This window comes from Agelaius tricolor, unplaced genomic scaffold (genome assembly GCF_023055355.1).
Source record: "Agelaius tricolor isolate 1412-34295 unplaced genomic scaffold, bAgeTri1.0.p SCAF_18, whole genome shotgun sequence".
Classification (NCBI taxonomy): domain Eukaryota; kingdom Metazoa; phylum Chordata; class Aves; order Passeriformes; family Icteridae; genus Agelaius; species Agelaius tricolor.
Genome location: NW_027269278.1, coordinates 3,600,303 through 3,626,598, shown reverse-complemented (window position 1 = coordinate 3,626,598; position 26,296 = coordinate 3,600,303). Strand labels below are relative to the sequence as shown.

The 26,296-nt window shown below is 51.4% G+C and overlaps 1 protein-coding gene across 3 annotated transcripts in view; it reads left to right on the top strand.

Annotated features, from left to right (window-relative positions):
- PSD2 (pleckstrin and Sec7 domain containing 2) overlaps window positions 1-26,296 on the top strand; it is a 79,882-nt gene that overhangs the window by 48,370 nt on the left and 5,216 nt on the right. For 2 of the 3 annotated variants that reach the window (XM_071443065.1, XM_071443066.1), the window contains 9 exons: window positions 25-219; window positions 3,829-3,909; window positions 4,363-4,475; window positions 6,127-6,187; window positions 11,910-12,000; window positions 13,133-13,176; window positions 17,132-17,322; window positions 18,415-18,485; window positions 25,482-25,639. In XM_071443065.1, coding sequence (XP_071299166.1) covers window positions 25-219; window positions 3,829-3,909; window positions 4,363-4,475; window positions 6,127-6,187; window positions 11,910-12,000; window positions 13,133-13,176; window positions 17,132-17,322; window positions 18,415-18,485; window positions 25,482-25,639 — 1,005 coding nt within the window. The remainder of the gene's footprint in view (window positions 1-24; window positions 220-3,828; window positions 3,910-4,362; window positions 4,476-6,126; window positions 6,188-11,909; window positions 12,001-13,132; window positions 13,177-17,131; window positions 17,323-18,414; window positions 18,486-25,481; window positions 25,640-26,296) is intronic. The other variant, XM_071443067.1, reaches the window with a different exon arrangement.

Here is a 26,296-nt window from a genome sequence, read left to right as displayed (position 1 = left end):
TGAACATTTCTTGTCTCTGCACAGTGATGCCAGCCTGAAGGACACCCTGTCAGACTCAGACTCAGACATGGGCAGCACGGAGCAGCTGGACCAGGGCAGCACGGACACGCTGGCCAACGGCTGCAGGGCGGACAGCGAGGCTGCCAAGAGGTTGGCCAAGCGCCTCTACAACCTCGAGGGCTTCAAGCGCTGCGACGTGGCCCGGCAGCTCGGCAAGAAGTACGTGGGGTCAGCCCTGCCAGGGTGACAGGCTGGGGATGGGGAGCACTGCTCATGCTGGGAGGGCAGGAAAAGGCAGCAAGGGCCAAGTCTGGGTGCTGGATGGAGTTGGGGCTGCTGGAGATTGTAGGAGTACTGGGGGTAGGATGGTCAGGATGGATGGAGATGAGAGATCTCTGCAGCCAGGTTGTGGAACTTGGGGTTTATTGCAAAGGGCCATGCTGGGAGCTGCCAGCCACAGCTCAGAGCAGGCACAAGAGAAGTAAAGAGAATGGTACAGAGAGAGAAGGCAAGAGCATGGTAAAAAGGATGAGAGAGAGGATGAGAGGATAAGAGAGCGATGTTCCTGTTACAATACAATAAATCTTCTGTGCTGAATATTCTGACTCTCACTAACCAATCTAGTACAATATACAAATCCTATAGCATTTATATACAGCCTATAAGAATCAATACATTACCACACTGTGTTACATTTTAAACCCTAAAAATTCCTCTTTGGGCCCCTTCTGCCAAGCTAGTGGGGTCTGCTCTGACCCTTGGAGCTGCCTGCAAGCAGAGGGTGTTGTTTCATCAAAAGGGATTGCCTTCAGCCAGCCATACCATTGTTTTCCAGTAGTTCAGTAACTAAGGGATCTCAAAGCTTGCTTTCATTTCAATCTCGTTTATAGTTTCCATATTCTCAAAATCTTTTGCCAGGCAATCATATTTATAAAGCTTTCCTGTTTCATCTTCCCCAACAGATCTTCCCATTTGAAGCTGGGAGCTCAATGTCCTTAAAATAGGAATGCTACAAGCTGTCTGTAGTATTGGGCAGTAAATGTCACAAGCTGCTGCCCACCAGAACCAAGAGCTTCCTTGGGGAAGAGCCCAGCACGATTAAAACAATCCCCAGGCTGAAGGGTTTGGGTGCCAGACCTGCCCATGCACTGGGCTCCCTCCACTCCCCAGGTTTTTCACATCTGCACCCCACAATGTCCTTGCTGCAGAGCCTTCCAACCCAGTGTGTACGAGGGTAGGAAGGGTTGGCTGGAGAGCCAGGGACACACAGCGAGGTCCAGGCTCTTCAGCTGGTAGATCTGCCTGGGTAAGGCAGAAGGGAAATCAAAAAATATTCAAAAGTGGGAGGGGTACAGAGATTTCTAAGAGACAGAGTAACAGTAACGAGTGTAGCAGTAACAGATTATTTTAGGATGCCAGTGGGTGTGAAGGCACCAATCCCCATCATCCTTTGCCTGGATCAGATATAACCTGTGTTGCTGGGATTTTTTTTTCTTTTGTCCTTGGAGTGTCTCCCCCTTGCCCAGATCAGCAGAACACACCTGTCCCTCAGCAAATACCCACACTTTCAGTCCAAGGCTTGTGTGTGATTCCCAGCTTAGTGCTGGGACAGAAGGAGCCCAGGAATTGTCTCCTAGAGACTGGCTCTGTGCATCACCTGGCAAATCCTCATTCTCCTCCTTTGCTGAGGCTCTTGCAGCAGGTGCATTGCTGGTTGCTCTTGCCTCAGGTGTGTAACATCCTTCTCCTTTCTTTCATATTTGCCATGACAGCTCACTGAGGGGGGAACTTTCAAGCCCTGGGTTTCTGAGTCTGTCCCTTTGCTATTTCCTGCAGTCCTCACTCACACCTGCAGCCCTCACACCTCGGGGGAGGCTGTTTGGTGACCCACATCTGGGGATTCACACTGCCTTTGAAACAAAAGTTTTGTTTTGATCAGCTGGGTTTTGACATCTGAACCATTTCCTGACATGAGACCTAAATAGAGCTGCAGACTCTTGGTGGATTGGCAGAGCAGAAAAGGAAATAGGGTGAAGATAGGTATTTATAGGTATTAATATAGGTATTAAGTCAGTCTTGCTCACTTACAACAATGTAAGACCAACTTATAATGCTGGGAACAGACTAAGTTTAAGTGGTGCTTTCAGACCAGCTCTATGTAGGAGGGCTGTACAAAAAGTGAAATCTCATTTTATCACTTCTTTTTTCTTTGTGATAATTGGCAATTTTCTAAAAAAAAAAAAAAAAAAAAAGATAAAGTAAACCAAAGCCAAAGCTATTCATCATTGTCAAACAGGCAGAAAAGGCTTGACAAACAAGGAAATGCAGGTTGGATATCTCCCCACAGTTTGTTTCCATCTGCCTCAGTTCTGTGAAATTAACCTAAAACCCTGAAATTCCCATTGGCAGATGTTTGGGAGACTGAACTCTCCATGGAAGTTCCATCAGTGCCCACAGGACATCTTGTGCTGGGTGGAGACTGAACTGTCCCAGGCTGTGAAGGTGGCACTTCCTTGGAGGGTTTCCCAGAATTGTGCTCACCAAATCCCTGTGGCAGCAGCCCAGGCCAGCTCCAGCAGTGCTCAGGGATCTGGGGTCTGCCAGGGTCCCAGCCTTGGGCAGCACAACAAGGTTTTGTTTCACCCCCCAGAGATGAGATTTTACTCACACAGGTTCTTATGGCACTGAAGTGCCCCAGGTGATGCCAAAAGGAGCTCTGCTCCTCAGGGCAGTGGGATTCAGGTAAAACATCACAAGTTTTCCATGTCCAGACACATGGGAATGGACTGGGAGAAAGGCCAGGGCTCCTGTGTCCCCCTGGGGTGGCTTCTGACCTGGTCAGAACTCTTGGTGCCTCCCAAAGCAGGCAGAGGGATGGAGCATCAGACTGGGCTGTAAGCTGAGAGGTCTGTGGAGGCTGAAAGGGCAGCAGCCAGAGGATGCCAGGCATGTCCCCACAGGAAATGCCTTGCAGGGCCACCAGCCAGAGCATGGCAGGAATGTCCCCATGGGAAATGCCTTGCTCTCCTTGTAGGAATGTCTCTGTCATGGTGGAAGTGTCACCCATTCCTGCAGGAAGGGCTGGCACTGGCACAGAGACAGAGGAGGGTAATTCCTGAGTGAGGAAACCAGAGCAAACACAGAAGTCCATCTCAGGGTGGGACAGGGTCATGCCTGGCCCTGTTGTTATCCCATGGCCTGGGACATGTTAACTGCCTCTGGGGCTCAAGGAGAAGAGTCCCATTTATGTCACTGGGTCCCTGGAAATGCAGGAATTTGTTGTTTGCAGGGGTCTGGCTGCCTTCTGATGTCTTGTGACACTGTCCAGCCCTCTTGGCAGAGCCAGCAGCCCTGCCTGGAGCTCCTGGAGCTCTCCTGCTGCAGTGTCCAGCAGCACCCATCTGCCCCAGGAGCAGGGGCTGTGCTGGGAGGGTGGGATGGGAGCCCCTGTGGGTGAGAGCAGGGACATTGCACTGGGAGGGGGGACACAGCCAGCACTGGGAGAGAACCAGGTGTTGGAGGAGCTCAGGATATCCCTATGGTTCCTCTGGCTGGTTTGGCAAGAGGCTCTGCCTGGCCAGCAGCACAGCACAGGGGTGCAGCAGGGCAGGTGTCTCTCATTCTCAGGTGTCTGGGGCTGGCTGTGGGCACTTCAAGGAGATCTTCCAGCAGCACTCCAGGCCAGGAGCAATTCTCCCTGTGGCTGAGATGGTGTCTGCAGTGTCTTGCTGGGATTGGGCTGGCCCAGAGGCAGCATTCTGCTGTTCCTCTTGTGGACAGTGTCTTCTTCCCTGACGAAGGGGCTGATCACTCCCTCTTTAATTACAGTAATGAATTTAGCAAGTTGGTAGCAGAGGAGTATCTCAGCTTCTTTGACTTCACTGGCCTGACCCTTGACAAAGCACTCAGGTGAGCTCTGGGATGGAGAGAGTGGTGGGATTTTGGGGTTTCCTCCAGGCTTCCCAGCACTGTGTGAGCCATCCATGTGACAGGAGCAGGGCCTGGGGGGAGATCCAGGCTGTCACTCAGGCTTTGGTGTCACCTTTTGGCCTCCAAAATGGGCTTCAACAGGAGGGCCCACAGCCTGCTTCCCCAGGGTGGAGAGCAGCTCTCCCAGGAATCCCATCCCATACAGAATCAGAACAAGTGGGAGCAATTATTTTTCTTTGGAATGGGCAACCCATCCTGGTGCCACCACACCCAAGGTGGATCAGATCCCAGCTGGCAGCAATTCCCCTGCACAGCTCCATGGATCCCTTTGCACCCCCTCTGCAGGCTGTGGGACTTGTGGGCAGGACAAATGACCCCTGTCTATGTCCCACCCTGGGCAGGACATGTCTAAGCATCCCTTTGTCTGTGCAGGACGTTCCTGAAAGCGTTCCCGCTGATGGGAGAGACGCAGGAGCGGGAGCGGGTGCTGATCCACTTCTCCCGCCGCTACTGCCACTGCAACCCTGAGGAGAGCACCTCTGAAGGTACTGCTGCCTCTGCTCTGCCTCCCTGCCATGCCACAGGGCACCTGGGCACAGGGCTGGGGTGCAAAAACACCCACAGCCAGGCAGACACAGCCGCAGCTTCTCCCGTCCCCAGGGATCCTGCCCTGGGCATTGTCCCTGCCCTGGGCATTGTCACTGCCCTGGGCACTGTCCCTGCCCTGGGAACTGTCCCTGCCCTGGTCATTGTGTCATTGGCCCTGCCTTGGTCATTGTCCCCACCCTGGTCACTGTCCCAACCCTGCTCAATGTCCCTGCCCTGGGTATTGTCCCTTCCCTGGTCACTGTCCCAACCCTGCTCAATGTCCCTGCCCTGGGTATTGTCCCTTCCCTGGTCACTGTCACTTCCCTGGTCACTGTCCCCACCCTGCTCATTGTCCCTGCCCTGCTCATTGTCCCTGCCCTGGTCATTGTGTCATTGTTCCTTCCCTGGTCACTGTCCCAACCCTGCTCAATGTCCCTGCCCTGGGTATTGTCCCTTCCCTGGTCACTGTCCCTGCCCTGGGCATTGTCACTGCCCTGGGAACTGTCCCTGCCCTGGGCATTGTCCTTACCCTGGGTATTGTCCTTGCCCTGGGCATTGTCCCTGCCCTGGGCATTGTCCATGCCCTGGGCATTGTCACTTCCCTGGGCATTGTCCTTGCCCTGGGTATTGTCCCTGCCCTGGACATTGTCACTTCCCTGGGCATTGTCCTTGCCCTGGGTATTGTCCCTGCCCTGCTCACTGTCCCTGCCCTGGGCATTGTCCCTGCCCTGGTCATTGTGTCATTGGCCCTGCCTTGGTCATTGTCCCCACCCTGGTCACTGTCCCAACCCTGCTCAATGTCCCTGCCCTGGGTATTGTCCCTTCCCTGGTCACTGTCCCTTCCCTGGTCACTGTCCCCACCCTGGTCACTGTCCCCACCCTGCTCATTGTCCCTGCCCTGGTCATTGTGTCATTGTCCCTTCCCTGGTCACTGTCCGTTCCCTGGTCACTGTCCGTTCCCTGGTCACTGTCCCAACCCTGCTCAATGTCCCTGCCCTGGGCATTGTCCCTTCCCTGGTCACTGTCCCTGCCCTGCTCATTGTCCCTGCCCTGCTCATTGTGTCATTGTCCCTGCCCTGGTCACTGTCCCTGCCTGTCCCTGGGAGGGGCTGGGGATGCTGGGTGCTGACAGACCCCTCCAGAGAGAGCCAGAGCAGTCACCACGTGCCAGCTCACAGCACTGAGATGCAAACACATTCTGGCACATGGACTGGTCCTTGAAGGACCTCACAAAAAGGGCTAGAGAGCACCAGGGACTGGAATATTACTCTCCTGGAATATTACTTTCACAAGCAGCTGCTTTGGGTTTAGAAGTGGGAAGTTTGGTCTTTTAAAGGAAAACTGCTTTGAAGCCAATTTTGTGGTGGTTGTTTTAGGAAAAGGTAAAGTCTGAGGGAAAAGAGGATGTCTTTGGGGCTTTTTGTGTTGTTTGTTTTGGTTTGTTTTGTTAAATCCTGCACAACTGAAGGGAGCAGAAATTCTTTAGGGTTCCCAGACACAGCAACTGGCCTTGGTTTAGCAATGACTGGGCTGCCAAGACAGCAAACATCAGAACTGCATGAGAAGGGGAGTAACCAGCCCCAGCTGTGTGACTGTTGTGTGTTTCAGATGGGATTCATACACTCACCTGTGCCCTGATGCTGCTCAACACAGACCTCCATGGCCATGTAAGTAGCCCCTGGAGGAGCATCCATCCTTTATTCCTTCCCAGGGAGGAATCCCCAGGGTAGATCTCTGTTCCCTGGTGCTGAGTGTGTTGCTGGACAATTGAGAGGGGTTGGCAGAGAGTTCTGTGACCTGCTCCAGGTGGAATTTTGGGTACCTGGGGACAGTGCACACCTGAGTGTCACTGCCAAAGGCACGTGTCCTGCTGCCACCAGTGATCCTGCCCAGGCCAGGCAGTGCTGCCTCCTCTCCTGCTGCCCAGGAGCCCTCAGTGAGCTCCTCCCTGCCAGTCCCTGGGGGCTGCTCCTTCTTGTGGTGCAGACACCCCTCCCCAAAAACTGCTGCAAGGGGGCCAGTGGGTTTACACAGCTCTGGATTTGATCTTTCCTTCCCAAAACATGCAGTGAGTTCCAGCTGTTCCTTTTCCCCAGGATGTAACAGGCAGCCACTGGAGAGTTTCATAGGAAAAAAATAGAGTGAGCAGAGCTCAGTGCCCAGAGAAGTGGCTGGAAAATGACAGAAGCTGTGAGAGGATCTCTCAGCACCTTCCAGAGGCTCCCAGTGACCTGTCTGCACACAGTGGGACAGTGGTGGGATCAGTCTCATAGAGCATCCATCCTCCAGCCAAAATGGTTGGAACCTAGGAATTATTTCCATCAAATCATTTCCTGCAGCAGCAAAAGCAGCATTGTGGCAAAAAGCAAACGATGTGACTTCAATCCAAAACAATCTTATTTTGTCTAGTTTTTTTTTTTTAAGTAAAAAAAAGAAAAATAATCCACAATATGCCTCTGGAAAGATAAATATAATTGAAGGGACAAAAAAACCAACCTAAACCTCAAAAACATTACCACTTCTATTCTTCATTGACAAGCTGCCTCAGAGGCCTGGTAAGAAGAAATGTTCTCATGATATCTAGGCACAGAAAAAATAGCTTTCTTTTGACCAGGTGTGCAAATGCCTGAGCTTTTCTTTGAAAAATCTTCTCTTTATTTTTCTGCATGTGTAACATTAATTTCTTCTTCTCCTTTTCCTCCTTTTTTTTTTTAAATTTTGTTTTTTTTTTAAATTTCCTTCTGCTCCTGGAACCTCTCTTTCTGCTCTTTAACCCTTTACCAGGTGGTAAGTGCAGTCCTTCTAGTGTTTTGCTTTAAAGCACTGGCATTTGACTTTGTTATGATTGTGTTAAAAACAGTAAGGAATTCTGTTTGTCTGGAATCCTAAGTGATTGTGCAGTGTTCTTCCCTACTTAGCAAGCCATTAGCAGCTGATATCATCCCATGAAATGCTCCTGGTGTAGAGAAACCTCCATGAACTGTGGTGTACCTGGGAATGTGTGACTTGATCTCCCACCCCTCCTTGTTAGAGATGCTGCCATGATATTCCATGTCACTTTAGATTTTATTTTCCTTTTTAATGTTGTGTGTGTGTTGCGGTGTTTTGCTGTGAATTCCTGGAGTGGGAGATGCCCTTGGTGAGGAGAGGGGGGTGGATGTGTCTGTAAAGGGGCAGCTCCTCACAGCAGTGTCCTGGCATGGTCTGGTTCACCATTCCAGCAAATGGAATGGCACAGAGCTGGCACAGAGCTTTAGAGCAGGAGATTTTGGCCTTAGCACTGTTGATTTTCCACTTGGGTGCACTCAGACCCTGTTTCCAAACCACCCAGAACACTTTAAAATGAGACATTCCCTATTCATGGAAGCACCTGGAGCTGGTGTTAAAAGCCAGCAGTCACCAAGAACATGCCAAGCACAATAAGCATCCCGAGGCTGATGCCTTGGAGTGGCCACCTAAAACAGAGGCTAGACAAACTTAAGAGAGTAAAAGCAGGTATTTATTGAAGAACTTCAATAGGTACACTTTGGGCAGTCAAAAGCCTCTGAGGGGCTACACCCAGGATGGACAATGGCCATGAGTTCTTCAGACAATTTGAAGTTTGATTCATTTACATCTCAGGGGCTAATCCTCCAATTACAGCTTCAGGTAATGGAGTCATTTACTCCAAGTTATCCCCCTCAATTCACTGCTGTTTACATCTCTGGGGCCTGAGACAGTGAGGTGTTCTTGAGTTCCAGGCCTAGAGAGGAATTGTTTTATCTCAATGAAATGGGAGAACAGCAGCTGACAGGCCATGGAGTTTCAGAGCTATACACTAAAGCAGTGCAGGATCTGAAAAATAGAAAAGCTAAATTCTAAGGCATCAAGACTATACATGTAGGATAATCCAAGTTGTTGCAAATTTCTGCCTTGTTGTGCTGGTGCTGTTTGAGCTCCAGGAGTTCTTATGGCAAAGAAAGCACTGCCCTGCTCCATCTGCCCCAGGATGACAAAGCTCAGGGCTGTGTCCTTTCCCACTGCCTCTGTTGTCCCTCCTGGCCATGGGAGGACAGTGACAGATCAACACCTTTGCATCACCAGCACTCATGGGTGCATTTTTGTCCTTTAGGAAAGGCCACCTTCTGGAGAAATAATGGGATTTGTTCAAAAAGCAGAGCACCAAACAAAGCCTGAAATGGGATCCTGGGCAGGTCCTAACTCCATTTATCCATCACTATTAATCTAACAAGCCCTGTGGTCGTGTCCCTAAGCCGAGCTCAGGGCTCAGTGTCAGCAGCAGTGCTGTGTTTGCAGCACTGGGAGGGCTGGGGAGCTCTGAGGGGTGAGCAGGGTGACTCCAGGCTGCCCACAGCAGGTTTGTGTGGCCCAGGGCTCTCTGGCACCCAGCATTTGCAGGTTGGTTCCTAGCAGGGGTGTGATTTTGTTCCTGCAGCCTAGAACACATCCAGGACCAGATCAATTACCCAGCAATTAGCTGCTTTACCACAGCGTGGCTGCTGCCCCAGGTGAGCTCAGAGGTCCCTTACACCAGAGCAAGGGACAGATCACACAACAAAAAGGAAGGCATCCCTTGGGATGAACATGAGCCCCAGACATGCACATGAGAAACCCCAAAAGGGGCCTGTGAGACGTGATTTGTGTTATCTCACTGCATCCACTCACTTCAAAAATGCTTTTTGAAAAGCTAAATTCTAAGGCATCGAGACTATACATGTAGGATAATCCAAGTTGCAAATTTCTGCCTTGCTCTGCTGGTGCTGTGTGAGCTCCAGGAGTTCTTGTGGCAATGAAAGCACTGCCCTGCTCCATCTGTGCCCTGGGGCAAAGGTAAGACAAAGCTTAGGGTTGTGTCCTTACCCACTGCCACTGTTGGCCCTCCTGGCCATGGAGCCTCAGACACACACATGAGGAACCCCAAAAAGGGCCTGTGAGCCATGATTTGTGTTATCTCACTGCATCCACTCACTTCCAAAAATGCTTTTTGGACGTGCATCCAGTGCTGAATCACTCTGGGCTCGGAGGGCAGTGCTGAGCATTCTGCTCCCCTCCTCAGGGCAGGGCTGGAATGGGCACCTTCTCCCTGCAGAGCAATTCCTGTGCCTCAAAGCCTCAGGCAGCATCAGCTCCTTTCTGCAGGCTCCTTGCCCTCCTCCCTTTCTCCACCCACACTCTGTGGTGCTGCTGGATTTTTCCTTTATCTTTTCTGTCCCAAATTCACTGCTGGCCAGCCAGCACACAAGTCTCTCCTCTCTGCTGCAATCCCTGCATGTCTGCTCCTTTCCTGAGCCTTCTGCAGCCCCTGTAGCCACTGAAAGGACACAGGCACACAAATCTCTCCTTTCTGCTGCAATCCCTGCATGTCTGCTCCTTTCCTGAGCCTTCTGCAGCCCCTGTAGCCACTGAAAGGACACAGGCACACAAGTCTCTCCTCTCTGCTGCAATCCCTGCATGTCTGCTCCTTTCCTGAGCCTTCTGTAGCCACTGAGCCCTGGCTGGCAGCTCTGGCTGATGCAGCTCCCGGGGAGGAAGCCACGAGGGCTGAGCTGTGTTGTGCCACAGCGTCCCCAGGCAGTGCAGATTTGTAACAGTGCTTTACTCCCCTTTTTCTTGATCTCTCAAGGGAGCCGGCTCATCTGGAGCTGGCACCAGCAGGAGGCATAATTAGGAGTATCAGGCAGAGCTGCTCAAAGGCAGTGCCTGGCTGGCTGTGCAGCCCAGTTTGCACACACAGGAGGCTGTGACTGTGTTCACAGGGGTCTCAGGATGAGGGAAGAGATGAGGATCTGACTCCATGTTTCAGAAGGCTTGAATTATTATTTTGTGATATATATTATATTAAAACTATACTAAAAGAATAGAAGAAAGGATTTCCTCAGAAGGCTAGCTAAGAATAGAATAGAAAAGAATGATAACAAAGGCTTGTGGATTGGACTCTCTGTCTGAGCCTGCTGGTGGACTGTGATTGGCCATTAATTAGAAACAACCAACATGGGCTAATCAAAGATCCACCTGTTGCACTCCACAGCAGCAGATAATCATTGTTTGCATTTTGTACCTGAGGCCTCTCAGCTTCTCAGGAGGAAAAATCCTAAGGAAAGGATTTTTCACAAAAGATGTCTGTGACAGGAGGCAGGGGTGCAGGGGGCACCGTGAGCTGATCCCAAGGCCTCACTTCTTCCTCCTGCTTTCATCTCAGGAGATGCCCCAGGTCACCTGCAGTGCACATTTGTGGGCAGAGGTTTCTGGTATCATCTCTTTCAGGAGGTTATTTCCTTGCACAGAGGACACATCTCACCCTGCAGGGCATCTCCTGTATCCTCTGCTGCAGCTTCATCCCCTGCCAGACCCACTGAGGCCCTTCCTCTTCCTCACTGAGCCCTGAGCAGGGCTCTGACTCTGCTGTTCTGGGCCATCCTCCCACACCCTCCTGGATGCCCATACCTTGATGTGAAGCCCAGCAGTGTCAGGAAGCTGTTGGGACCCTCAGGACCACCAGTGGCAGCTCATGCTGTCCTCCCTGGCTCCACTGCCCCCTCCAAGCAGTGTCACTGGGGTCTGCCGCACACACTGAGGCTGTGAAGGGTATAACATGGCACTGGAGGCATTCATCTTTCCTTTGTGACATCAAACTCCTGTTTTTCAAACCCTATAATTGCCACTGACTCCTCCCCACCTCTGCTCCATCCCTCTGGAGAGGTGGGATTGCAGGGGAGGCTTGGGAAGGGGCTGCCTGCCTCGACCCTTGCAGGCTGAGGGAGTGAAAGATAAAGGGTTTGGGAAGACAGATGCCACAGGTGATATCAGGGATGCCAGGTGGCCTGGAAGCATCAGTCCCAAACATTGTTGGCATAAGTTGGTGCTGAGTGTGTTCCAGGCTGTGGGATTCTCCCAGTGTACATGTGTTGCCCTCTCCACAGTACCAGTGTCTGGACCATTTCTTTCTGTACTGGCAATCAAAAATAACAGCTTCCATCAAGGACCAGCACTCCCCTGCCCAGTGCTGGCTGTTCCAGGTGCTGGCACTGCAAGCTCTCACAATTTCTCTCACAGCAGGCTTGGAGCCCCATCCAAACATTGTCATTTCACCAGGTGGAGTGCTTGTCTTGAGTTCTGAGACACAGAGCCTGCACCCAGGGCCACTCCAACAAGAGCTGGAGAGGCCATTTTCAGGTGTCTTATTTCCACCATTAAAAAAGAGGCCTTTTGAAACATTTGGGTGCTGGCATGAGCAAATAAAGCAGAGAGCCCAACAGCAAATCAGATCAGAAGCCCTTTGAGCTCTTGGGACAAGCCCAGGCTTCAGCACTACATATAAACTTGTTCTTTGAAAGTCACTGATGAAAGTCAAAACTCTCCACAAGGTTAATGAGCTGCTTCTTTGCCTTACAGAACATTGGCAAGAAGATGTCATGCCAACAGTTCATAGCAAACCTGGATGGGCTGAACGATGGGAAGGACTTTGCCAAGGATTTGCTGAAGGTAATGTGATATAAATAGACAGTGGGATAGTGCCATTATTATTGCAGTGCCACCTAGTCCTGCTGGGACACCCTGAGCCCTTCAATCAGCATTTTTCAGTTGTTTCAGGAGAAGAATTGTAACCCCCATGAATGTCTCTGCTAGCTTGCAGTGAGCCAAAATATGTAAATATGTCTGTTCCCTGGTGGTGTTTTGTCCAGATTTGTGGCATGCCTGCCCCCAGAGCCTACCAGGGGCCCTTTTCCCCCAGCATTTCAGACAATGCCCAAAGCAAGGTACTCCCCACCCCAAGGCACAACCATCCAGCAGCAAAACTTTTCTTGGCCTGCACTACCACGTGATGAAATGCAATGTTCCAACACAACCAGGGCAGTACCATGGGATCTGGTTAAATGTCCCAAAGGCAGTATTTTCTCCTGCCACATGGTTTAGCAGCACCACTGCTCTCTGCACCTGCTGCAGGTCCAGCAGCCTGACCTGAATTTCACTGTATGGAAGGAGGTTGGAACGAGAGGTGCCACATCAGGGGTGTCACATCCTGTCTGGGGTGACATCCCCATCTCCCAGCAGACCTCACCCTATTCTGCCCCTCTGTATGGTTACGACCACCTCCACATTCTGCTCTGCTAGCCCATTCCTGCTTCTTTTCCAGTGTTCCAGGGAAGCCACTGGGATTGTGCACAGAAGGAACTGGAAAAGCTGATTCATCCCTCCCCTGCTACTCAGTTCAAGCAAGGTCATTCATCCCTCCCCTGCTACTCAGTTCAAGCCTCCCCTGTCATTTCACCTGGTTAAGACACTGAAGGTGTCATGGCATATCCCAGACTCTTCTCCCACTGTGTGTAGGCCAGGATTCACTCAGAACTAGGTCCAGCACCCAGAATGAGTCAGAAATGTCGTATTCAGGCTCCTGAGCAGGGCTGGCTGCCAGAGCCCTCTGCTGCTGCTGTGTCCACCCAATTCCCAGCATGGCACACACAAAGAAGGGGTCCAGCAGGACAGCAGCCATCCTGCTCACTGGGAAAAGCTTCTCCAGGACAGGTCAGCAGGGAAAGGATCTCCAAGAACGCAGGGTGTGGAGGAGGAGATGTGTCCACAAGCAGACACAGCTAATTCCATGTTCTTTTTTCAGACACTGTACAACTCCATCAAGAATGAGAAGCTTGAGTGGGCCATGTAAGTATATGCTGAGCATTAAAGGGATTGTGTGTCTTTCCAAGTGGCTGGCAGGTCCTAAGCCATGTTTTCAATCCCAGAGTATTTCCTGCCAAGCCCTTAAGTGCTGGAGTCCCTCTGCAGACAGACAAATGGAGTTTATTTATGGCTTAGACACAAAGGCAGTTGGGAAGGTTGGTGACAGTCTGTGGATCCATGACTAAAGGAAGGGAATGCCCTCTTTGTTTACTATTACACTTGTAAAATGCTGGTTCCTCTCCAGGTGCTTCAGAAGTCTTTGCACAAGCAAAGATCTGGGGTTATTTTGGTCATGGAGACTTTCCATCTCTCCCACGTGGGTTTTTTTCTGGAAATAGTATCTGAGAATCACTTAAAAATGAAGAGACCTTGTGATATCTCCAGTTCAGCTCCCTCCTCAAATTATGGTCATCATTGAATTCAGACCAGGGTGCTCAGGGCTTTGTTCAGTTTGATCCTGAAACCCTCCAAGGATGGGGAACCCACAGCCCCTCTGGATCCACAAACCAATACTTTATTTTTATGTGAGTGGCCTTTTCTCTTCTCTCTGTTGTTTTGACTTCTGCCCACTGTCTCCTGTCCTTGTGCCATGCACCACAGTGAAGAGCCCAGCTTTGTCCTCTCAATAACCCCTCACACGAGGCTGCCCTGAGCCATCTCTTCTGTAGATTGAACAAGTCCAGTTCTCTCAGCTGTTTCTTACATTGCAAGTGCTCCTGCCTGTCACGGGGTTCACAGGGGTCTGAGGATGAGGGAAGAGATGAGGATCTGACTCCATGTTTCAGAAGGCTGATATATTATTTTATGATATATATTATATTAAAACTATACTAAAAGAATAGAAGAAAGGATTTCATCAGAAGGCTAGCTAAGAATAGAAAAGAATGAATAACAAAGTCTTGTGATTGGCCATTAATTAGAAACAACCACATGAGCCCAATCCCAGATGCACCTGTTGCATTCCACAGCAGCAGATAACCATTGGTTACATTCTGTACCTGAGGCCTCTCAGTTTCTCAGGAGGAAAAATCCTAAGGAAAGGATTTTTCAGAAAATATCATGGCTACCCCAGCCCCCAGGTTTCTTGGCCTCAGCTGAAGTCTCTCACCTTGCTGATGCCCTGTGCTGTGCTGGGGCCCGGCAGTGTTTGCTGTATCACCATAGGATGCAGGGAGGGCAGAGCAGGCCATCACTTCTCTTTGCCTCCTCACTGTGCCGCTGTTACACAGCCCAGGATGCTCCTGCCCTCTGCTCCTGCCAGGACACACCGGCTGCTGCTGCTGCTGCTCCTGCTCATGCTCATCACCCGCAGCCCCAGTGCAGCACTCGGGTGCTCCTGGCCCTCCCAGCGGTGGCTTTGTACCCCTCTTTTTTATGCCATCCACACGTTCGATGAGATTTGTTACCCTGAAAGGAGCCTGGAAAGGCTGGCAGGGTGGGCTCCATCACAGGTCACACTGCACCTTCCTCAGTCCTCCTTCCCCTGCTCTGCCACTCAGAGCACGGGCCAGGATCACCAGCGAGGTCCCCAACTCCAGTGTCTCTCGAGGGGACGCCCGTGGCAGACCTCAGCTCTTGAGCTGGCACAGGGGACATTCCTCTCTTCTCTCCTCAATCTTAGACCTCTCTTGTCTCCGGACAGAGCAGGATCTTCTGTGCCATCACCTGCTCTCTTCCTCATCGTGCCCTGACCAAACAGAGCACCAGGAGCGGGTTGGATCCTCCCTCCGTGACTCCCTGCGTGGCGGGGCCATCGCGCCTGGGCTCTGTCACGAGAGGGAGCTGCGGGCTGCTCCATGGAAGGGCAGCTCGGGATGCGGGGCTGTGCTTACACAGCAGCGCCCGCCAGCACCGCCCCTGCCCGGCCACGTACCGGGGATGGCACCCTGCCAGGGTCCCGGGGATGGCACCCGGGTGTACTGCAGGGATGTCACCCTGCCAGGGTCCCGGGGATGGCACCCGGGTGTACTGCAGGGATGTCACCCTGCCAGGGTCCCGGGGATGGCACCCGGGTGTACTGCAGGGATGTCACCCTGCCGCGGGGGTCCCGGGGATGTCACCCTGCTCAGGCGCATCCCGGGGATGTCACTTTGCCGGGGATGTCACCCTGCAGGGTCCTGGGAAGAGGCTGCCTGGGCATGTCACCCTGCTTGGGCACTTCCCGGGGATGGCACCCTGTGGGGTCCTGGACATGTCACCCTACTCAGGCACATCCCGGGGATGTCACCTTGCCAGGGATGTCACCTTGCCAGGGATGTCACCTTGCTCAAGCACATCCCAGGGATGTTACCCTGCCGGGGTCCCAGGGATGTCACCCTGCCTGGGCACATCCCGGGGATGTCACCCTGCTCAGGCACATCCCGGGGATGTCACCTTGCTGGGGATGTCACCCTGCTGGAGCACATCGCGGGGATGTCACCCTGCCACGGAGGTCCCAGGGATGTCACCCTGCCCGTGCACATCCTGGCAATGTCACCCTGCTGGGTTCTGGGGATGTCACCCTGCTCAGGCACATCCTGGGGATATCACCGTGCCATGGGGATCCCCGGGATGTCACTCTGTGGGGACGCAGGGATGTCACCCTGCTCGGGCACATCCCGGGGATGTCACCCTGAGGGGACCCAGGCATGTCACTCTGCTTGAGTACATCCTGGGGATGTCACCCTGCCAGGGTCCCACTGCCGCGGGGCAGCTCCAGCCAGAGGCGTCCAGATCCCCGCTGCCTTTCTTCACCCACCTCACTGTACCCCTGCATCCCTTCACCCATCCCAGCCAGCCTGGGGCCTGCCTTGCTGCAGGGTGTCCTGCTGGGCTGCAGGCTCAGAGCCCTCAGCTCCTCTGCAGGGGGACAGATGCCGCCTGACATGGGGGCCCTGGCTCAGGGGCTCCCTGGCACAGGGTACCTGGTTTTCTGTCAGAGACCTGGCACTGAGTCATAACCTTGCACAGCCAGGACCCTCTTCTCTCTGCTGGCCTCTGCCTTGTGTCCTTGTCCATCCCAGGAAAGGAGATGCCCTTGCCCACAGATGCCACCAGACAGGCAGGTATGTGACCAACAGCAAGGGGCACAGAGGGGTGCCTGAGCCCCACTAACTCCCCAGCCAGGAACAGGATCTGGGCTCTGCCTGAGCCCCAGGACTCCTGTGGGCTGAGAAATCATCCTTCTCGTCCAAGAGGTGTCTGATACTTCGGCCATCTGCTTGCTGCAGGTGAGGAATTGTGTTTTACTGCTCACATCCCAGCCAGTGGATTCACTGAGGGTCAGTCCTCAGCTGAGGTCTGGTCCCAATCTGATCTGCAACCAGAGGTGAACACTCATCCCATTTAGACACTGACATGTGTCAGACAGGGCAGAAAAGCCCTGTTTGCTCTTTCTCCCTTGTGTCCCAGGGACACTGGGAACTATCACTTCCCATACAAGTTCTGCTTTCTTTGTGCCAGAGTAGGTTCATCTCCCAAATGTCTGCAGATCTTCTGTTCCTCAAAGATGCAGAGGACATTCCTAAAAAAGGTACTTCACTGTCTAGGAGGCTGCAGGCATTGCCTCTGAGCAGCTGGGGAATGCTGGTAATACCTTGGTCTTCAGCAAAAATCCTCCTTAAGCTCTGGCTTTAGGACACAGAATTGAAGGCTTTTCCTGTGAAATATTTGCAGTCCTCAGCATGGGATGTCTGCAGTTTCTTGGTGTTCAGACCAGCACCCAGTCCCTTACCTGTTCTGAGTGACCTCACAGTGGGACCACTGGGACAGTTACCTGCCACCCACACTCCTCCCAGCCCAGACCAGCACTATGGGCACTCTCTCTGTTATGGTCCCAACACCTCTTTCCTTTTTCTCCCTCTGACCAGCCCTGTAAATAAAAACTCTAAACCCATTAATAGAGCAGCTTTGCATGCTGACCAAAGCCACATCTCTCTTCTCTGATTCTGTTTCCAAGTGACGAGGACGAGCTGAGGAAGTCGCTCTCGGAGCTGGTGGATGACAAATTCGGAGCCAGTGCCAAGAAAGTGACGAGGATTGTGGACAGCAGCAACCCCTTCCTGGACATCCCCCAGGCCCTGAACGCCGTCACCTACAAGCACGGCGTCCTCACCCGCAAGACCCACGCAGACATGGATGGCAAGAGAAGTACGTGCCCAGGGACAGGGACAGGGACAGGAGAGGTGCCCCAGGCAGTCCCAGAGCCTTGCCCTGCCTCTCCTGGTGAAGGCATTTCCTCACCACATCCCAGGCAGCACAGGAAAGATGCCCACAAGTGCTAGGACAGAGGAAAAGGAGGGTGTTTTGAGGCATTTGTAGATGGGTTTTCAGGAAGCCTCAGTGTTCCCTTCTCACTGCCAGGCAATCTAACCCAGACACACCTGGTCTTCCATCCCCCAAATCCCAGTCTCTGAGCAGTGGGGGAAGGCTGGTTCCTCAGCAGCTGTCCACTCCAGCCCTGGCCTTGGGGACAGTCTGGCCTGCCAAGCTTTGCTCCTGTCCATGTCCTGCCATGTGCTGCCTGGGCAACAGAACAGCCCATAGCTCTGCTACCAGCACATGGCATTACAGGAAAGGTAAAGGTATTTGGGAGCTGGTAATGAATAGAGATTAATTAAACCTTGGGTAATTCCTTTTGCTAATTGATATGATTGGCCCAATCACTGCAGCTGATTAAAGAGTCTTGAGGAGAGATTACCACCAAAGGCCTCCCTTGCTTCCAGCACCTTCTTAGTAGCCCATGCTTGGAGGATCAGCTGTCTGGTGGGATGTGGATGGCTCCCCTCACCTCCCACCCCTCTCCAGCTTCTGCCAAGCTCTCTGTCCCAGACCCATTGAGATGGTAATGCTCCCTCCTCAAGGGAACAGAAGCTGCCTTATCCAGCTGCTCAATTCCAAGCAGAGGAGCTCAAGGAATGTCTCTGCTCTCCAAGCATTAGGTCCAAGGAACATGAACCTGAGTTTGGAGGAGCAGAGACTTCCAGGTGTCCACTGGTAGCCCTGTACCAGCTCATGTCTGGTTCTGACCTGCTTGTGTTCCTGCTGGGAGGCTGCAGAGCCCAGCCACTGTCCCTCAGACACCTGTCCCTGCTCACAAACCACTGGTGAGCCACAGCCTGGGGGTGTGGGAGCTCTGGACATCAGGGAGTGTCTCTGGTGGGTCAGGAGAAGGACTGGGTTTGCCTGGAAGGTCAAGCAGCACTGACAGACATGTACAATCAAATATTCTTCCTTTTTTAGCTCCCAGAGGAAGAAGAGGTTGGAAGAAATTTTATGCTGTGCTTAAGGGGACCGTCCTTTATTTACAAAAGGTAACCATGGGGGATTCTCCCCTTTGCTGAATCCTGCTGTCTCCAGAGCTGTCATGCAGCCACACACCCAGGCAGAGGTGAATCCATGTCCTAACTCATGCATGGATATGGACATGTCAGAGCTCCTCCAGAGACCAGGGCTGGAGGATGCTCTCATCTTTGGTGCTGCTGTTCATGCTCAGGGCACCATTCACAGTCTCAAAGGGAACCCTGGAGGAGGAAGCATGAAAGAGGAAACACAGATTTCTGCAGAAGGATCCCAGCAAGTAGGAGCTGTTGGGGAGGATAAATGAACAGATGATATGGAAGAGGTGAAATAGGATGCTGGGGAGAAATGAAACAGGAAGGTGAAGAGGTGGAGCATCTGACCAGTCTTATCCTGCCTATAGTTTTATTTGCTGGCATAGATCTGATTATGCACAGCTTTATTGAGTCTGGCATAGGAAGCCAGCTGATGTAATATCTCTGGGTTTCACTAAAGCTTTTGATGCTGTCTCTCACAGGATCCTTCTGGACAGAATGTCCAGCACACAGCTGGATAGACTCATCCTCTGGTGGGTGAGCACTTGGCTCATGGGTGGGGAAAAAGGGTGACAGTGACTGGGGTGACATCAGACTGGTGACTTGTCACTAGTGGGGTTCCACAGGGCTCCATCCTCTGCCCTGTGCTCTTCAACATCTTCATAAATTACTTGGACACAGCACTCAAGGGAATACTGAGTTAGTTTGCAGGCAATACTAAACAGAGAGGAGCTCTTGACTCCCTCAAAGGAAAGGCCCTGGAGAGAGACCCTGACAAATGAGAGGCCCAGGCAATCATTGACTGAATGAAGTTTAACAAAGGCAGTGCTGGATTCTGCACCTGGGACAGGGCAATCCTGGATGCACAGACAGACTGGGGAATGAGAGGCTGGAGAGCAGCTGTGGAAGGGGACCTGGGAGTCTTGGTTGATGGCCAGTTGAATGTGAATCAGCAGTGCCCTGGCAGCCAGGAGGGACATCTGTGCCCTGGGGACATCAGGCCCAGCATTTCAGTAAGGCTCTCAGACACAGTGTGGGATTGTTGGGGTGTCCTGTGCAGGGCCAGGAGTTGAGTTGGTGGTCTCTGTGGGTCCTTTCCAGCTCAGAAGATTCTGTGATTGCATGGTTCTATGCTGAAAATTTATATTCTTCAGGACCTTGATGACCTGGGTCCTTCCGTGGGCTGTCAAGTGACACTTTGTGCCTCTCTCCATCTCTGTTCATTGTGTAGCTTCCTCCAGTCAGCATAAGTGTAATTCCCAGGTCCTTGTGGGACACAAAGTCACCATGAAATAGCTTCCCTGAATGCTCTAACATTCAGCTCTCTGGAACTTGGATGCTTGGAGGATTTGATGGAAAGTTTTTTCTGAGGGAAAATCTGAGGAGACCGGATAGGGGCTCACTTGAATGTCAGTGTGAGCCAGCCCAGGATGCCAAATGTTCATTATCAACATCACCCACTGAACTAGCCTGAGCTACCTGAGCAGCACATGCTGTGCAGTAACTTGTGACAGTGTTCACAGGGGTCTGAGGATGAGGGGAGAGATGAGGATCTGACTCCATGTTTCAGAAGGCTTGATTTATTATTTTATGATATATATTATATTAAAACTATACTAAAAGAATAGAAGAAAGGATTTCCTCAGAAGGCTGGCTAAGAATAGAATAGAAAAGAATGAAAACAAAGGCTTGTGGCTCAGACTCTCTGTCTGAGCCTGCTGGACTGTGATTGGCCATTAATTAGAAACAACCAACATGGGCCAATCCCAGATGCACCTGTTGCATTCTACAGCAGCAGATAACCAATGGTTACATTTTGTACCTGAGGCCTCTCAGCTTCTCAGGAGGAAAAATCCTAAGGAAAGGATTTTTCATAAAAGATGTGTGCAACAGTAACCCATTGAACTCACCTTGCTGGAGCAGCACTCCCCGTGGGTAGATGCTCCTGCCTCTTGCAGCATTATCTCCACAGCAATGAGAGTAAACAAACAGTGGATTATATAAGAGAGGCAGAAAGGTCCTGGGGGCAGCAGGAGTTATGACTCAGAGCTCATAGCACACCCCAATGCCTCTCGTGTTTCGCCAGGTCCCGTGGCACACGTCAAAGGGCAGCAGAAACCTGGCAGCAGTGGATGCTCACTCCCAGTGTGGGTTGCTCTTAGCCCAGTGGTGTTTTTACAGCTGTGCCACTCTCTCCTGCACCTTTGGGAAGCTGCAGCACAGGGGGGAGCCCAGATCTCCTCCAGCCCTCCAAGTGTGGTGCTCTTCAAGCCAGCAGCACTCTACTCAGACCTCAGTCCTTTTCTCATTACACCTCTTCACATGGAGTCCACCAGAGTCCTCATTCTATCCCATGGGTTGCACATGAGGATTTAACTTGTACAGTTACCATCAGCATTTCACTGTGTGACACTTTTTCTGTGGGAGAAAAAAAGGCATTTCAACTATCACAGAACCATTTGGATCTAAATGAATTTTCTGCCAAGGGCTTCTCTTGGGATGAGTCTGATGAGAGGCTGTATATTGAGAATGAAATACCCTTTCAGGATGGAATTTTCTTCGCTGGCAGCAGAAGGAGCTGTGAAGCCAACATTGTCATTGCTGGGGCAGAGGGGCTCGGGGCTCTCTGCTGTACTTGCAGCAGTAACCACTCATTAACAAAGTTCATTATGTTTGTCTGAGGTGTTTAGGATTTAAAAAGAGAGCAAGGATGAGGCTGACGTGGCAGTGAGGAGATCAATGCTCTTATCTCAATGACCTTCAGATCAAATGGTTCAGAGACTGAGGGCTTTCTTTATGGACAAGGACTGCAGGAACAAAACACCCAAGATTTGGCTGTGTTATGAAAGTGTCTGATAAAGAAGAGCCATGACTGATGTGTAATTAGCAGGAGGGACCAGAATTGCCAAGGATGCCCCAAGGAAGGAGCATTTGGAACAACAACAAAAACAAACCGAAGGAATGTTTGGGCAAAGGATTTGGGGAAAGAGGGGTTTCTTACTGGTGAGCTGCTGCCAGACTGAACTGTAATCCTCTCCAGGGAATTCCTTGGGCTTGGCTATAGACAGTGTCTGTCAGGCTTGCAGAGACAGGACAGAAGGATGAGAACACGAAGACAAAGTCCTTGCCCTGTCACTTGCAAACATTCCCAGCACCACCAGAGAGTGGATAAATGGAGAGTGGATAAACATCCACCTGCCCTGTGGATCCTTGGTGTCATTTCTTGCCTTCGGGGTGGTTTGCAGAACAAAGGAATTGCACAATACAGGAAGGAAGTGGTGTGCCAGCCTCCCAGGCTCTCAGCAGAAGACAACTGCAGATAAACACGAGGTGGAACCTTGGCTGAGCATAAATCACTGGGGAAAGATTCTCTGATGGGAAGATAGAGGAGAAAGTAACTGCTTCCAGAAGCACCTGATGTCATGGAGCACGGCTTCAGCTTGTTCCACTTTTCTGCTCAGACCAAATTAAGGATCTAGGCTTTAATAGGAAATTCTTGTAAGTTGAACAGGGAACTTCATTTGGTTTTGAGGAGCAAGTTGAGTATAAATAAGACTGAGAGGTAGAGGAAGGGTGTGAGGAAGGAGGGGCTGGGTAGGTGGGTGTATAGAAAAGAGGAATGGTCAGATACAGAGAGATGTGGACATAGCACAGGCAGAAGGGTGGGTGGACAGGTAGAATTCAGTCTGACAGAAGCAATTCAGGCAGCAGCCATAAGCCTGATGAGGAGATGTCACATGTCATTGACTTGCTGGTGTTAATTGCTGGATCAGCATGTTCCAGCACAGTCTGCTGAAGCAATTGCTTGATCCCCTAAAGGGATGCAGCAGAGTCTGGAGGAAGAAATGCAGGCTTGGGAGCAGGGCACACCTCTCCTGTGCACTAATCTGCTCTGGGCACTGACTCATTCCATGGCCTTTGGCAACTTACTTCACCTCTGTGAAATGGGGATAATAACCCTTAATCACCACACATAGAGGGGGGTTAAGAAAAATGATGGAGAGCTTAAAGCATGAGGTGCTTTTGCACAGAAGTGCTTGAAAGGGTGCAGGTCTTCCCACAGGTCCTGTCCCCAACCAGGAAGGGGTTCCCAGCAAGCCCTGAGCCACAGGTGCTGTCCCATGCAGGCAGACCCTTGCCAGGTGCTCTAAGACCTTGCCTAGACTGAAAAGGGCACAGGGGTTCATTTTCCTAATTAAATGGTTTGTTTAGGATGGTAGATGTGAGGTGAAGAAAAGAAAGAAGAGGAAAAGCCACTCACAAGCCAGAGCATGAGGAATATCTGTCAGTCCATGGCCACATTCCCAGCACTGCCCAGGGCTGGCTCTGAGGCCAGAGGAGAGGCAGCAGAACTGATACACTGGGCTCTCCCACCCCATCCAGCTGCCCTCCAAAGGCAGGCACAAGAGCCAGATGCTTTTTCTTGGCAAAGCAAGCTTTGAGATTAGCTGTGGATCTGCTCAGCAGGGGACAGGGACCCAAAGGCACCAGGATCTCCCAGCATTATCAGCCAAACGTGCCATTGTGACACCTGGCATTGGGATGAGCATCCTGGAAGAGCCATCCCAAGCAGGGAGCCTCCAGCACTGCTCACTGCTGTGAACAGCAAGGCAGAGAGAACCTGCTCTGTTCAGCCTCACCTTGATTTACTGGGCCCAGCATTAGAAAAAGAAGATTGGATTTTTCCTTCCACCAGCATTGATGCCTGAGAGCCTGAAATCCATGGAGGCAACACTTGATGATTCCATTCAAGATGAGGATCTGCATTAGTCAAAGCACTCAGCAGCTGTGGCAGTTTCCTCTTGTCACACACCATTAAGCTGGGCTAGTTTGCACTGTATTTGCAGAAAGCTTATTTTGAAATAAGAGATCATGGGCAGCACAGCCAGATTTATTCAAATCCAGAGAGCTTCAGCCTTGGAAAAATATCCCAAATTGAAGTCTGTCTGTAATACATAAGGTCTGAGCAGCAATGTCTTCCTCAAGCAAATATTTCCCTTGCAGTGGGGTAACACATTAGGTCTTCACAAGGCAAAGCATTTGTTTTTCTTTGCAGAAAAGGCTGACAGCCCATCCCTCTGCTACTGAAATCACCACAATGGCAAGGTCATCTGTCCTGCCCACCTGAGTGTCTCCCCAAACACAGGATGCCTGCAGCACCCCCCAGCCTCCTCTGCTGGAAATTCAGGGCTTTTCTCTGGGATTCACCATCCCCAGGGTCCTGTGCCAGACATCTGTGGGTGGGCCCATGGCACTTTTTTGTACCAGGCCAAGTTACATTTGGTGATGAGCACAGGATGGCAACCATTCTCCTGGACAGGATTATTGCTTTGAAAAAATGAAGGAAGAAAGACTTCAGAAACATAAGGAGCAAGAGCTGGGTGAGCCACATGTATGGGCTGGTCCTCAGTGCTCTCAAGAGCAGCAGAGGGGAAACCTTCCTGCCCCTACAGCAGAGAACAGCCCCATTGCTCAGGGTTCCCATCCCAAAGGCTGCAGCACAGCTCCTCCCTGAACAGCTGCATTTGTACCAATGGGACATGGGAAACAGGAAACAAACATCTTTTTGCAAATCTGCACAACAGTTCTGGCTTGGAAGCTGAGGAAGGCTTGGGATGTACAAACCATCATCACCAGACAGACCTGGCCTGGTGCTGACAGCCCAGGGCAGTCAAGGAGAGCAGAATACAGAGCACATGAATCCTGCAGCACTGTAATCATCAGGGCAAGGCAGGGCCTTCCAGGGACACCCTGCCCTGGCATGGGCTGGTGGTTTGCTTTAGCCAGGGCCAGGTTCTTCCACCAGGCTCTTTTTTCACCTATCCATCCATCCCTCTGTCCATCCCTGCCATCCCACCATCCAACTGGTTGAGCTGGCAATGATGCAGAGTGGGAGGCAGGATATTGTGTTAAGTCACCAGGAGAGTAAAAGGGTAAACAGAGGATTGACTGAACTTTTTTTCCTAGAAAGTGCTGTGCCAAGATCATCATTTCAGAGTCCCATGTTTGGTATTTTCTACATTTTTATAAAATATAAACACATGCAGTTACTGCTACATTCCCTACTTGTGTGAAGTGGGGAAAGTAAAGCAGGAATACAGGGAATGCTGCTGCAGTTTGCAAGTGCCAGGCTGAGGAATTACAGGGGACACCATGCCAAAGGAGCATGTGTACTAAAGGGAGACCAAAGCTGGTTCAGGGGGGCCACTCTCAGACTGGCAACTGCCCATCAGGCCCCTCACCTGTACAGAGGTGCCCTGGCTGCAGGGATGCTGCTGTTCAGGGCTACCTTTCTCCACACAGCTGTAGTGACAGGACCAGGAGCAAGGGGTTTAAACTGAAAGAGGGGAAATTTAGGTAGATATAAGGAAAACATTCTTCCCTGTGAGGGTATTGAGGCCCTGTCACAGGCTGCCCAGAGCAGCTGTGGCTGCCCCATCCCTGGAAGTGTCCAAGGCCAGGCTGGACGGGGCTTGGAGCAGCCTGGGATAGGGGAAGGTGTCCCTGCCATGGCAGGAGGTTGGAATGGGATGAGCTTTGAGGTCCTTTCCAGCCCAGACTGTTCTCTGAGTCTGTGAAGATGCAGCACCAGGGCAGGTGCTCATTGAGATCCTCTGCTGATTGGGATTTGCATCCTGGTTTGAGCTCTGCACTTTGGGGGAAGCTCTGCAGAAACCTGGCCCTGCTTTGTGCCTCCCCACAGAGCCTCAGGCATGTGCTGTGTTAGAAATAACTATTGATAATTATGTTTAAAACTTTCATCTCCTTCTTTACATCTTCCCAGTGAACTTAATGATGGAAGCAGTTGCCAGATGTTAATTATTATCATTATCAGCTCCTAGCATTTACTGTACAAAGCAGTGCTTTTCCTGGTCTTGGCACTCTGTGATTATAGCACAGGGAGAAAGGCAGGTTCATTAAAGCATCCCACAAATGTTAGTGTTGTCATTATCCAATTAACATTCCTCTTCACAGGATGAATATAAACCTGACAAAGACCTCTCTGAAGTGGATCTGAAGAACGCCATCCGTGTGCACCACGCCTTAGCCACAAAAGCCTCTGACTACAGCAAGAAGTCCAACGTGCTCAAGCTGAAGACAGCTGACTGGAGAGTCTTCCTCTTCCAGGCCCCGTGAGTGCCAGCCCTCCCTGCAGTGCCTGGGTGGGCAGCCTGACCTCCAGCCACTGCCAGACTGCCTTGGGCCTGGCCAGACCAGCACACGCCTTAGGGGCACACCCGGGGGGAGCAAGGGGCTGAGGGTCATTTCTGCAGGGCTGTGCTGAGGATTGGCTCGTGGGTCACAGTTTCTTGGTAGCTTTGTGCCAGTCCTTGAGGTCCTTCCCAGCTGTCACCAAGGCAGGCTGAGCAGGATGGGCTGGTGTCACTCTAGGACACGAAATAGAAAGACGCAGACACTGGATTCTCCAAGGTGAAAAAGAGGGAAGTTTAATTTTGACTTTATAGATTTCCAAAAGTGACAGTGGGTTGGAGGGTGACAGTGCCACCTCTCCACTGTCCACACTGTCATTGTCCACACTGGACAAACCAACAGTCCATCAAATTTCTTCTCCTCCAGAAAAGAATGCAAAACAATAAGTTATTTACAGAAAAGCACGTGAGAAAGTTTGTTACAAGAAACATCAGAAGACATAGAAGAGCTCAAAAGAACAGGGGGACAGGCTGGGATGTGCAGGGCTGAGTGAAAGGGCTCCTCTTGCTAACTTCTGTTGGTGTATTCTGGAAGGGACAACATCTGTGTGGTGCAGGTGATGGTTCCCCTTGTCATCT